Source organism: Marmota monax, unplaced genomic scaffold (assembly GCF_021218885.2).
Source record: "Marmota monax isolate L192 unplaced genomic scaffold, Marmota_monax_Labrador192_F-V1.1 WCK01_AAM20220418_F8-fsc00126, whole genome shotgun sequence".
Taxonomy (NCBI): domain Eukaryota; kingdom Metazoa; phylum Chordata; class Mammalia; order Rodentia; family Sciuridae; genus Marmota; species Marmota monax.
In genome coordinates this window covers 1,525,148-1,539,311 of record NW_026695245.1, presented here as the reverse complement: position 1 = coordinate 1,539,311, position 14,164 = coordinate 1,525,148, and the positions used below count along the sequence as shown (strand labels likewise).

The 14,164-nt window shown below is 33.3% G+C and overlaps 1 protein-coding gene across 2 annotated transcripts in view; it reads left to right on the top strand.

Annotated features, from left to right (window-relative positions):
• Positions 1-14,164, top strand: part of Taf4b (TATA-box binding protein associated factor 4b) — a 134,850-nt gene that overhangs the window by 35,485 nt on the left and 85,201 nt on the right. For both annotated transcript variants that reach the window (XM_046433407.2, XM_046433398.2), the window contains exons 8-9: positions 5,762-5,882; positions 6,700-6,805. In XM_046433407.2, coding sequence (XP_046289363.1) covers positions 5,762-5,882; positions 6,700-6,805 — 227 coding nt within the window. The remainder of the gene's footprint in view (positions 1-5,761; positions 5,883-6,699; positions 6,806-14,164) is intronic.

Genomic DNA, 14,164 nt, shown 5'->3' with positions numbered 1-14,164 from the left:
AGCATTTACATTTTTTGGGTTTAACTTGTTATACATTAGAAATAATTTAAATTACAAAAAAATGTAACAAAATCTGATGGTAAATTTTAGGGGGATTTTAATTCATACTTTTATTCCTAAAAGGTTGTGAAAAATTTAATATTCCACAATAATATTAAATATAAAATGTGAATTTTGCTTTCTTTTTTTGGCCTTTGTTTTAATTTTGATTTGATATGCCTGTTCGTATCTACCTATTTAAAATGGCAAAATCCACAGTGGCAGGTCACTGAAGATGCCTTGTTAATTTATTGAATAACAGATTTACTTGGGCTAAAAGAACAAAAAGCATTTTGTATGGTAATGTATAGAGAGGACAGAACTAGGGTACTCTTTCAAGTCAACTGATTTAGAAAAATAATATTTTAATGAAAGTATCAATTTAATTTTACTCCGAAGTGAGGCTTAAAATACTGAAGATGCTAGAAAAGACTAAAGCATTTTATATACCTTATAAGAAATATGCAAATAATCATTCAAAGTATGAGAGACCACACCAGACCATAGGATCCATGTAACTCAGTATGGTGTAAAGAATATGCATTTGGCTGTCCTTTTTTTTTTTTTTTTTACTACGGATTGAACCCAGGGGTTCTTAACTACTGGGCCACATCCCCAGCCCTTTATTTTTTGAGATAGGGTCTCACTATGTTGCTGAGGCTGGCTTTGAACTTGAAATCTTTCTGCCTCAGCAGATATTCCAGGTATGTTCCACCACACCTGGCTTGGATGACTGTCTAAAAATGTCAAGTTTAAAATTTTGGTAATTTATTTCTTTAATTATTTGTGAATTTAAAACGTTTTCCACAATATTTACTTCTCAATTGTAGTAGTTCTTCTGGAGAATTGTATGGCCTGCCTCTTAGGTAAGGTATCTAAATATTATGCTTTCAAGTTATAAGAAAAATATTCTCAAGCTACCATTGTAGGGATTAGATTTTACATTATTAACATTTTATCAAAGTATACATTTCTATCTATTAACTGCTTTTACAAAAATGGAGTTTTCACTGCATGCTATCCTTTCTGTCTCATTGATTATTATATATTATACTTGGGGGTTCTGCCAAAGCTTTCATGTAAATTAACTGAAATTGTTCAATTTCTTTTAGCTGTTTTTCAGTTTATACTCAGATACTTGAAATGTTGAAATATGGCCCTAATAAGTAGTTCTGGGGATTTTACCTAAGAATTCAGTTCCTATAAATGACTTATGTTATTGGCTGCCTATCAGTGTTGGCATAGTAGCTATTATATTATATACTCAAACTAAATATTGAACTTAACATTTTACTTCTAGTTTTTGTTTCAAGGTGGAGAGTGGATGAGTTGGATTATGGGTTACTAAAGCTAGGTAAGATAATTAAGAAGAAACTTTCAGAAGACTTTGCTGAAAAATCTTCCCTTAGATATTTGTGGAAAAAAAAAAGTGTTTTACTTGTTTGAGCAAAAGCTAAATTAAATTTCATTTTAGTTAGCAAAGCTAATTTAATTTAGAAAAGCTAAATTTTAATTTCAGTCTGTTCATTTTAAAATATAAATTTTGATAAACATTTTAACTGATTTAACTGAATAAAATAAAAAACCCTCAGATTCACAATATATGCAAATAAAATTCATGAATGAGGAAAGTTAATTCAAAATCCCTGACCTCTATTTTTGCCAGAAAGGTGGATAATTTTGGAGAGTAAGCTGAATATTGTTATAGTAGTCTTGCATTTATTTATCCTTAAGTCTCTTTTTTATTTTTTGCTTTCAAGTGTTTTTTCCTTTTTAAAATATACTTTTATTTGTGCATTATAATCATACATAATAGTGGGATCCATTGTATATGCTTGCACATGCACATAATATAATATTATCACTTAAGTATCTTTAAAAATAATTTATACTTGGAGATAAGGTAGGAAATTTTTATTATTATTTGTTTTCTTATTTTAAATGTGTATTTCCCCTCTATTGTATTTCTTCTTTAACAGTATCACAAATATTTAATAAGTGTCCACTCTCCAAATATTACTATTTTGTGGATATAAGAGAAAAATGAATGAGTTATTTGTGCAGTATAAGTGTGATAACTTTCAATTTCACTGTATTAAAGTAAAACTGAACTCCTAAAATAAATATACCCTAAATACTAAAAAAGAAAAATTGTTGTTGTATTTTTACTTGCACCTAATTATTTTGAGGTAGGAGAAATTCTTAAAGAATTTTACAACAAACACATGCTATGTGAAATAATTAGTGAGAGTTAAGTGTGCTAATTGCCTCTGATGTCACAGTTCTCACAGGATAGGAAAAATATTTTCAAGGTGTAAATTTTAGTTTGTTATCATGGTGGTTGCCAATATTTTCTTTAGAAAAGAGAAAATAAGTAAAAATTGAGTTAGAAAAAAATTGGTAAAATTTTTCATTGGCTCAAGTAGTTGACCCTCAGTTATTGAACTGACCTTCTTGGATCCTAAGTAGTTTGTCTTTTTTTCTTCCTTTTTTGCATTCTATTTATGAGAGTGGAAAGGTGGAATTAGTTTTTGATTTTACTTTTACTTGAATAGGACTAATGAAGAAAGAGGTTGAATCCAAGTAAGGCCTACCATTTATTTACCATATATAAATAGCAGTTGCACAGTAAATTCCTCATGGGCTATAACTGAATTACAATTTTTATCATAATATTCTTGATATATAGGTTGTTTGATGCTAGTTCATTCAAATTTACTTAAGAGATAGTTTGTTTTATAAGAATATATTAGAATTTGTGGAAAATAAAACTGGAGACATTATAGTGTCCATGTCTTTATATTAGTCAATAAAAATTTTTATAAGAATTTTCATATGTAGAGAAATTGAGATTTATAGTAAATATCATACAACCACCCACCTAGATTCTAGCATTTATAGCTGTTAAACTTGATTTATCGTGTATTTATCCAGATGTCTTTTTAAAAAAAAATTATTTTTTAGTTTTAGGTAGACACAATATCTTTTTTTGTTTGTTTGTTTGTTTTTATGTGGTACAGAGAATCGAACCCAGTGCCTCATGCATGCTAGGTGAGCGCACTACCACTTGAGCCACATCCCCAGCCCTCCAGCTGTCTATCTTAATTTTTTGATGGATTTCAAAGATTTTTTCCTAAATTATTAAATATAGATATCACAGTTAAATATTTGTTTATATTTTTTTTCTTTTGAGGTATATCTATTTACAATGACAAGTACAGATTTCATTTGTACCACATGAAAGTTTTTTTTGACAGTCAGTTCATACTGCTGTGTAATTCAGACCTCTCATCAAAATATAGACTGTTGTTGTTATAATCTCTGAGCTCTCTCCTGCCTCATCTGAGTTGTCAAAATGTAGACTTGTTCTCTCATGCCCCTTCTCCATTCATCAAAATATAGATTATTGCCATCATCTTATTACCCTTTCCCATTCAGACCCCATTGCCATCTTCCAGAAGCAGCAACTGTTTTGATAATTTCCTCCATGGATTAGTTTTGCTTTTCCTAGAACTTCATATTAATGGTATCAAGGTATTATTTAAAATATTTCCTTTTCACATATATCAGATTGTAGTTAATGTGAAAGAAACAAAGAATATTGCTTGGCATTTCTAGACCTGTAATTTCTATAAACTGCTTGAACATTAGTTTATGTTAACATCCCCAATAAAACATCAGAACTTGAGGTGTAAAGAAAGCTAAGGTATGTACTCTTTCCCTTTCTTTCCTTGATTCCAGAGTTTTGTTTTGTTTTTTACCTGGGATTTAACCCAGGGATGCTTAACCCCCAGAGCCATATCCCCAGACCATTTTTTGTTTTGTATTTTGAGAAAAGGCTTCACTGTAAGTTGCTGAGGCTGGCTTTGAACTTGCAATCCCCCTGCCTCAGCCTTCTGAGCTGCTAAGTAATTACAGGTATGCACCACTGCACCCGGCCAGAGTTTGTTTTGAAGGGAAAGTAAATTAGGGTCTTAGTTTTTAAAGAGCACAATAGCTTTTCTTTTCCTTGCCAAATAAGAATAAATATGTCTTCTTTGGGCCAATTTCCATTTCTCTAAAATGATTTCATTCTCCATAAGATGCCTAATAAAGTGGTTTTAGATACTTTCTTTGAAAGAAGACCAGTGAAATCTCTTATACATTATTGCTCATTATGTTTTATTTTGCTTGGCAGGTGTGCAAGAGTGCACGTTGTCCCTTTTTTTTTGTTGTTGTTGTTAGATTTTTAGATTAGTTACATGTGCTGCCTTAGGTTAGCATCGTTAAGATGAGGACTGATGGGGACCTAGGTTGTTGCTGTTTGTTTGGTATCAGGAATTGAACACAAGGGTGCTTAACCACTGAGTCACATTCCCAGCCCTTTTTATTTTTTTATTTTGAGACAGGGTCTTACTTCTTTGCTGAGGCTGGCTTTGAACTTGCAATCCTCCTACCTCAGCATCTTGAGCCACTGGGATTACAGATGTGCATCACCACACCACGCCTAGGGTTTTTAAATCCCACCTCAAAACTTTATGTAATTTTCATGTACTCATCAAAAATGGTAGGAAGACTAACTGGTAAACAGCTTACTAATAATATCTTATTACTATCTCTCATAATTCAAATACTGAAAAGAAGAAACTTATAAAGTGAAATTGACTTATAAAAATGAAATTGACTGCATAAATGAGATTCCAGATATATATTACTTTGTATACTTTAAATCTGATCCCTAGGACTTTATAAAAGTTTGATCTCAACTTCATTGAAAAGCATTATTTTTCCAGTTCTTTTCTGTTACCAAAGAATGATAGCAATTGATTTACTTCAGCTTGTATTTTTTTTCTCTAGGAACATTAGTTCCAGTAGGATTACTTTACAGAACATTATTTTTTCACTGTTTTTTAGTAATATACACTTGCCTTTTAATTTTGTTCACAAATATTAGAAAGTGAAATGAATTGTACTCCCAAGATTCTACTCAGAAGTCTATATCCTGCCCAGACCATTGCTCATTTATATTACCCATATGGGAGTTTAAGTACATCTAAATAGTTCAGTTCTTGGCCCAAATATATGATAATTGTTCCTTGAAGTGAATAAATGACCCTCTGCTGTTCTGGCTTTTCTTTTTCTTTGAAGCCAAAAGTAATAGCACTGTTATTATTTTGTTTGTTTTTCTCTCTTTGCCCCCCAACCCTCTTTGAATTTCTTGAATTTTTATCTTGGAGAATGCCTTTAGCATTATCATTTTTCCAAATGGTTTAGGAAGATACTTTTGAAAAACAGCACATAAAAAGTCCTTAACTTTTTAGAGGTGTATTTTGAAATATTTATGGATAAAAGTTATATCTGGGATTTGCTTTAAAATAATAAACAATTGTGGGAGATAGAAAAATGGACCAGGTAAAGAAGAAACAAGATTGTTCAAGAATGAGTCATTATTTAATCTGGATAATCTGTATTTTTGTATATGTTTGAAATTTTTCATAAGTTAAAAAGTAAAAATAGGAACCCTGTGGGGATTTTATAAATTTGAATTCTAGTATAATAGTATAGTGTGTGAGATAGTCATGTCTTTCACTTTTGAACAAGATCATTTTACTACATACAAATTTAAATTTTAAATATATTTATAGCCGGGTGAGCTCAGGCAATTATTAAAAGTGAAATTTTGTCCTTTCTTTTTATAGCATGTTTAGTTGAATGACTGTACTGATAGTTCTAATTATTTCAGGTTGTCCAGCAGCCTTCAGGAGGCATTGCAAAACAAGTGACCACAATTTCCCATTCCCCAGCATTGACCATTCAGAAATCTGGACAGAATAAGATGCCAGTGAATACTGTAATACCTGCTAGTAAGTTTCTTCCAGGTAGACACTGGTCTGGCTTGCCTCATCACACTGTTTGTGGAATGTGGTGGGTTTTGCACAACTTATTTGTTGTATTAAGAGAGATTTGGGGGGCTGGGTTTGTAGCTCAGTGGTAGAGCACTTGCCTAGCATGTATGAGGCAGTGGTTTCGATTCTCAGCACTGCATATAAGTAAATAAATAAAATAAAGACCCATTGATAACCAAAAAAAAAAAATTAAAAAGCAAAATAAAGTTGGATTTTTAAAGTTGGTACCTAAGAAAATACTGAATGATAACTATTATAGTCTTTGAACATATATAGACAGTTTTTAGGGGTGTAGGTTGTTTTAGAGTAAATGAAGCAACTACTTATGGTATTCCATAATTAGATAAAAAAATCTAAATAAGTATTTTTTAAACTTATAAAACTTGCTATAACCTTTTTTAAAATGTAGTTTGGAAATCAGGTAAGGTAGATCTTTTAAGTGTTTTAAATATATATTAATATAAAGGATATATTATTAACGTATGTTTCCATTACCTTTTGTACATGATGTTTTTTTGTAGTGATGCTATAGGCAACTTGAGACCATATAAAGAGAAATGGAGGGATCTTTATTTTACAAGATGATTTTTTTAAATGTAGGGAATATATTCATTGTCCTATTTGAATTTAGACAAAGTTCTGGGGAAGCTTGAATTTTTTTTTTTTGATTAGTGTATATATATATATTTTTAAAACTGAAGCTCTGAATTTTTCCTAATGTGGCATAATTGCTTTTTTGATATTCTGCTTTTTCCTTTCTTGTTTGTTTTTATAGCTTCCATTCTAAAGCAAATTACTTTGCCTGGAAATAAAATTCTGTCGCTTCAAACATCTACTCTTCAGAAAAATAAAGTAAAAGAGAATGGAACTACATGCTTCAGGTAAAGAAAATAAGTAGTTAAAAACTTGGTCTAGTTTAAGGATGTAATATTTAAGGAAAAAAAAAACAGGTGACAAAGACTAATTCCTAAATAAAACAGATATATTGATGCCTTTAAAATAATCTAACAATACTCTTTTAAGTATTATTTATAAGCAGTAAGGTCTATCAATTTTAAGTATTTTGCTTAATGAATTTTGAAAAACATAATCCAGATGAAAATACTGAATATACCCATGGCCTTTATGCACTTTTCAAATCAATTACCCACATCTCCTGCCTCTGGCAGGTACTGTTCTTATGTCCATCACCATTGATCACTTCTGTGTATTCTTGAACTTCAAATATATGGAATATTTTATTATTATACTAATGTCCCTTTATCTTTAGTTTTGCTTTCTGTGTGTTCAGTGATCAGATGTCAAAGTGGTCTGAAAATATTAAATGGAAAATTCTAGAAATAAATCTTAAGTTTTAAATTTATGTGCTATTTTGAATAGTGTGATGAAATCTCAAGACTTCCATGCCCAGGAAGTAAATCATCTCTTTGTCCAGCATATGCATTCTGGATATGCTAACCATTTGGCTAGTCATTCAGTAGTATCTAGGTTATAGGATTAATTTACAGTGCTTATGTGGTAGTCTAACACAGTATCACAATACCTGTGTCATTCATCCCCCTTCATCTCATCAAGTAGGTATTGTATCATCATAATATCATCATCAGAAGAAGGCTGAGCACAGAATGATAAGATATTTTGAGAGAAACCACGTTCACATAACCTTTATTACAGTATATTATTGTCACTGTTCTATTTTTATTGTTAATCTTTTACTGTGCATAATTTATAAATTAAACCTTACAGTAGGTATGTGTTTATACAAAAAAAGATGATATATTTGGGGGCTGATTCTAGGACTCCACTCAAACACTAAAATCCACAAATGTTCCAAGTCCCTTATGTAAAAGAGTATAGTATTTGTATATAATCTGAGCATAGCCTCCCAAATATTTATTTTTTAATTTTTAATTTTTTTATAGTACTGAGGATTAAACCCAGGGTCTCATACATACTACGCAAGCATTCTACCATTTCCAGCCCTTTTTTTATTTTGAGACAGGGCTTCGCTATGCAGACTGGCCTGAATTTGAGATTATCCTGTTTCAGCCTCTTTTTTTTTTTTCTTTTTAAATATTTATTTTAGTTGTAAATGGACACAATAACTTTATCCTTACTGTTTATTTATTTATCTATTTATTGGTACCAGTGATTGAACTCAGTGGCACTTGACCATCCCCACATCCCCAGCCCTATTTTGTATTTTATATAGAGACAGGGTCTTGCTGAGTTGCTTAGTGCCTCGCTGTTACTGAGGCTGGCTTTGAACTTGCCATCCTTCTGTCTCAGCCTCCCGAGCCGCTGGGATTAAAGGCGGCAACTTTATTCATTATGTGATGCTGAGGATCGAACCCAGTACCTCACACATGCTAGGCAAGCGCTCTGCCATTGAGCTACAATCCCATCCCCTGTCTCAGCCTCTTAAGTAGCTGAAAATACAGATGTGCCACTACCATGCCACACTCTTCCATGTAGGTATAGTACCTAGTACAGTGTAAATTCTATGTAAATAGTTGTTACACTGTATTTAGAGAATAATGACAAGATCAAAAAGTATGTACATAATTCAGTACACATGCAATTTTTTTCCTAATTGTGATTTGTTCTTTTCTGTCCCATGGAGTTCTCAATTTTGTCCTTTTGACTCTTTTTCCAAAAAGTACTGCTCGCTCTCCCCAAGAAGCTATACTTTGTATTTTTTTTCCCCTTGGTTCTGGGTATTTAACCTGGGGTGCGTTATCACTGAGCCACATTTTCAGCCCTTTTTATTTTTTATTTTGAGACAAGGTCTCACTAAGTTGCTGAGGGCCTTGCTAAATTGCTGAGGCTGGCCTGAAACTTGAGATGCTCCTGTCTCAGCCTCTGGAGTTGCTGGGAAAATTGGCATGATCCCACTACACCTAGCAGGAAGCTACACTTTTAAAAATTTGCCAAATTAAATTTTAATATTTTTTGACTTGGAATACACTTAGTCTTCTTTCCCATAGTTTACTTTTGCCCACTACAAGTTCTTCCATCTCTTCAGTCTTTTTCAGACTGCTTTTGCTTGCTTTGATCCTTGAGGCAATTAGGCTCTGGGTCAGGCACCATAGGATGAGAGATGTGCACTGAAATTTACTATTTTTCTCTTTCCTTTATAGTTTTGAAGTTTGTATATTCTTTATATTCAGGTTGTACTGAGGTTATTATCTGTTTTAGGAGAAATATTGGAAGACAGTGGTCTAGGCAGTCATAATCTTACGCAGTGAGTTTTGACAAAAGGCTAAACCCATGTATCCAATGCCATAATCAAGATACTAGAAATACTCACCCCAAAAGGTTCCTTTGTACTTCTCCCCATCTAGTCCCTAAATTATACTTCAGATTCCAACCACTGATGTCTGTAACATTGTAGATTAAATTTGTTCCTAAGGTTTTGCATCCATGACATCATACAATTTGTATTCTTTGGCTTCTCTTGCTCAGTATAAGTCTTTGACTACACCTAGGTTGTTGCATGTGTAAGTAGTTTGACTTTTTATTGCCAAGTAGTATTCCATTGTATGTGTATACTCTTGTTTATGTTGTCCTTTCTTGGTGGATATTCGGGTTGTTTCATTTTGGGCAATTATGAATAAAGCTCCTGAGAATACTGTGTCTAAAACATGTCTTTATGTGGATATAGATTTTTCCTTCTTTAAATACTGAGTTATGTGGTAAGTATGTGTTTGATTCTATTAAGAAACTGCCAAATTGTTGAAATTTTAGCCCTTCTGGTTGATATATAATTATAGCTCATTGTGGCTTTAGCTTACATTTCTATAGTGCTTAATGATGCTGAGTATATTTTCATGCCTTATTGACCATTTTGTGTAACTTCTTTAGTGAAATATCAGTTTGGATATTTTACCTATTTTTAAATTCAGTGTTTTTGTCATGAGTTTTTTTCTGAATCTGTTTAAGGTGATCATTGATTTTTCCCCTGTTGTCCTAGTATTATAAACATTGATTTTTTAAAAAATTTTCAAATATTATGCCAACCTTTAATTCATAGATTGTTAATTAGCTTTTTTAGATTTTTCTGTCTTTGAATAACATTTGTTAAGGGTTTTGTATTTATGATCATGAAGGATTTCAGTCTATATTTTTCTGGATTTTATAGAAGTTTGTACCCATGGTTGTTCTACCATGGGGTTATATCCCCAGCCCTTTTTATTTTTTGTTTTTAGACAGTCTCACTAAGTTGCTGAGATTGGCTCAAACTTAAAATCCTCTTTTCTCAGCTTCCTGAGCTGCCAGAATTGCAGGTCCTCATGGGGACCAGGGAAAATGTGTAGTATTTGGTTTGAGAGTGTAGTGTTTTGTAAGTGTTAATTTGGTAAAGATAGTTAATAGTGTTCATATCTTCTGTATCCTGGTGGTTGGTTTTTTTTTTTGTTTTTTTTTTTGACCCATCACTTACACAGAGACCTGGGTATTCAATCTCCACTAGTGATGGTAGATTTCCTTATTTTTTTCCATTTGTTCTATTGTGTTTTACATTATGCAGTTGAAGCTTTGTTATTAAGACACTTCAAGACTAGTATGCTTGGTTGTTTTAAACTTTTGTGTAGAGTTAATATTCTTTCTTCCTTAAGTGAAGAATGAATGGAATGTACTTTGTAACTACATAGGTCTGTTGTTTTCTTTTTTTGGAGGGTGGGGATGGTTTTTTATAAAGTCAGTTCATTCATATAAACAGGCTATTTAAGTTTTCTATTTCATCTCAATGTCAGATTCAGAAAGTTGTACTTTTTAGGGTTTTGTACATTCCATCTTAATTTTCAAATTTATTGGCATGAAATTTTTCATAATACTTCCTTTATTTCAAATGCCTGTGGGTCTGTATTGGTAGTGTACTACTATGTAGTTTTCAAGGATTTTGTGTTTTTTCTTAGTAATTACTTTTTGGGATATAGTTATTTTTTTAGGTACTGGGTTTAAACCCAGGGGCTCTCAACCACTGAGCCACATCTCTACCCCTATTTTGTATTTTATTTAGAGACAGGGTCTCACTGAGTTGCTTAGGGCCTTTCTAAGTTTCTGAGACTGGCTTTGAACTCCTGATCCTCCTGCCTCAGCCTCCTGAGCCACTCGGATTACAGATGTGCGCCACAGCGTCCACCTTCCTTTTTCCTTTTAATGTCTATAAAATTTGTAGTGAAATTCCCTGTTACCTGGCGAGGGTTTTGTTTTAGGCAGACTTTTCCCTCCTGTGACCAAAAGGACCCAACCAGAACAGCTGTAAAGGAGGAAAAGTTTAGGGGCTCACGGGTTTCAGAGGTCTCCATCCATAGAGAGTAGGCTCCATTCCTCCTGCTCACAGCGAGGCTGAACATTATGGCGCAAGAGTGTGGTGATAAGGCTGCGGAGAGAGATTTCCAGGTGCCAGATACAAATATATACCCAAAGCCATGCCCCAATTCCTGCCTCCTCCAGCCACACCCTACCACTTCAGTTACCACTCAGGCAATCCCTATCACGTTGGGTTAGACTCTTATAACCCAATCATTTCTTCTCTGAGCCTTCTTGAATTGTCTCACCGGTGAGCTTTTGGGTGACACCTCACATTCAAACTGCAACAGGTTTTTATTCATTTGTTAATGTTTTTAAGATTCAGCTTTTGATTTTGTTTTTATCCATTTATCTTCTGTCTATTCCATTGATTTTTCTAAAATAAGCATGCCTTTCTTTTTCTTACTCTGAAATTAGAGTACCTTTCTTTTCCTAGCCTCCTAAATTAGAAATTTAGATGATTAAGTTAAATCTTCTTTTTCTGATATAAGCATTGTAAAATTGCTACCAAATATTGATTTAACAACCAAGTAAATAGTACCCCCTCCCCCAATGCTGGGTATCAGATCTAGGACCTCTTGTGCACTAGACACGCAGTGTTTTCTTGAGCAATATCTTCTGTCTCTAAGTACACTTCTCCCTCCCATTTTCATTTATGTCAAAATGCTTTTTTTCTCTTTTCCCTCTGTGTTATAGTGCAGATATTTGAGGCTTTCATAGATATTTTGTTTTTTTAAAATAAAAATTTTGAGAATATATTCTGTGTAAATTTAGTCTTAAATTTATTGAGACTCCTCAATATAGCCACTCTTTGGGAATATCTCATGAGGACCTGGGAAAATGTGTAGTATTTGGTTTGAAGGTGTATTGTTTTGTAAGTGTTAATTTGGTAAAGATAGCTAATAGTATTCATATCTTCAGTATCCTAGTGTTTTTGGTTTTGTTTTTTTGGACTTGTTCCATAACTTACTCAGAATGGGTATCAAATCTCCACTGGTGATGGTAGATTTCCTTATTTTTTCCATTTGTTCTCTTGTGTTTTGCATTATGCATTTGAAGCTTTGTTATTAAGAACACTTCAAGCCACTAGGGATGTGGCTGTATAAACTAATGAGTGTTCAGGCCAAAAGTTTTGCCCATTATGTTCCCATTGACAAAGGGTTGCCATCCCTCCAGTTTCTGCTAGCTTCTGTTCAGTTTTCAGATGGTTGCTTTTAAAATTTTTAATTGTTATTAATCAAGTTCTTTTGACATTGCCAAAAAATACAACCCCTATTTCTTTTTTAATGGATTATTGTTCTGTGGTGTAGTTACTTATTTTTTCCTCTTAGATAATTAATCATAGTTACTTTAAAATCACTGTCTAGTATTTCTATTATTTAGGTTACCTTTGGAGTTTGCTTCTGTTATGTGGCTTTTTAGTCCTATTTCTTGGTGTACTTGGTAATGTGTAATTCATTATCAGATGTGAATAAGAAAATATGATAAGAATTTTGCATTAATTCCCTTCGGAGAGAGGATTCAGTCAGCATCCTTTAAGGCACCTTGAGGAGTAATCACCTCAGTTTGGTCTGTGATTGAGCTAGCTCAAAGCAATATGTAACCTTTCCAAGATCCTGTGTAACTTTAGTTCTTCCACCCTAGGATGTAGTCCCTGAAGAATTTCAAGTAAGACTTAGGGTGTTTTCTTTCCTGGAATGTGAACCCAATTTTTGTTTCTTACCGCTTTACTTCAAGAATACCTAAAACTGACTTTTCATGGGTTCTTTATGCTTGGCTTCTTTGATTTTTCTTCTGTAGTGCTTCTGTGTCAGATCCCTCACTTCTTATATGGTCCTATCCTATCCCTCAAGCCATGGAATCCTTGAGCTCCAACTTCCTGTCTCCATGAGATTGCCTAATGCTCTTTTGGCTTATTCTGCCTCTTAGTAGCTGCTGTCTCTGAGGCATTTTAGCATCTTTTCCACATTAAGAATTAACAGATGCCCATGGGTGAGAAACAAGGGAGAAAATTGGGATTACTCCAATGAGGTTTTCTTCTGTCAGGATTGTGTTCCATCAATACCTGGCTCCCTTGGAAGCTCTGTGATGCCTTCAAATGAACTTTTAAAAATAATTGTTCTGGTTGGGTGTGGTGGCACTTGTCTCTAGTTAAGCTGCTCCAGAGCCTGAGGTAGGAAGGTCTCAAGTTCAAGGCCAGCCTGGGCAGTTTAGCAAGGTCCTATATCAAAGATTAAAAAGGGGTTGGGGGTGTGGTAGAGACCTTCTAGGCCTAATCACCAGCACCTCAAAAAAAAAAAAAGTTCTGACTTTATTACCTTTTCTTTCTCAAAACAATTATCTGATGTAAATAATAGTCTCCAAATAGAATCAGAGTTCTTGTGTGATTTGTAAGAACATTTTGTGTTTATATATTTATTGGAATTAGTGTTTTTCAAGTCACTTTCTACAATGGTGTATTTTGATGAATAGAAATTGTGGTTTTTTTTCCCTTCATGACTTGCAGAAGTTCTTATTTTAAAGTAGATGAATTTGGCAGTTTCTTTCTGAAAAGTGCTTATTTTTGCCTGTAGAGTTCCTCCTGGAAACCATAAAGACATTTTCCTGTATTGTCTTCAAGTTTTACTGTGTGTGTGTGTGTGTGTGTGTGTGTATTGCTGGGGATTGAACCAGGGTCTAGTACATGCTAGGTAAGCACTCTAGTCGAGCCCACAACTACATTCCCATCTCTTGAAGTTGTACTTTTTTTTAATTTTTTTTTTTTTTTTTTTTAGTTACAGTTGGACACAATATCTTTATTTTATTAATTTATTTTTATGTGGTGCTGAGGCTCGAACTCAGCGCCTCGTACATGCTAGGCGAGCGCTCTACCGCTGAGCCCCAGCCCTAGCCCTAGCCCCTGAAATTGTATTTTTTATATTTAAAAA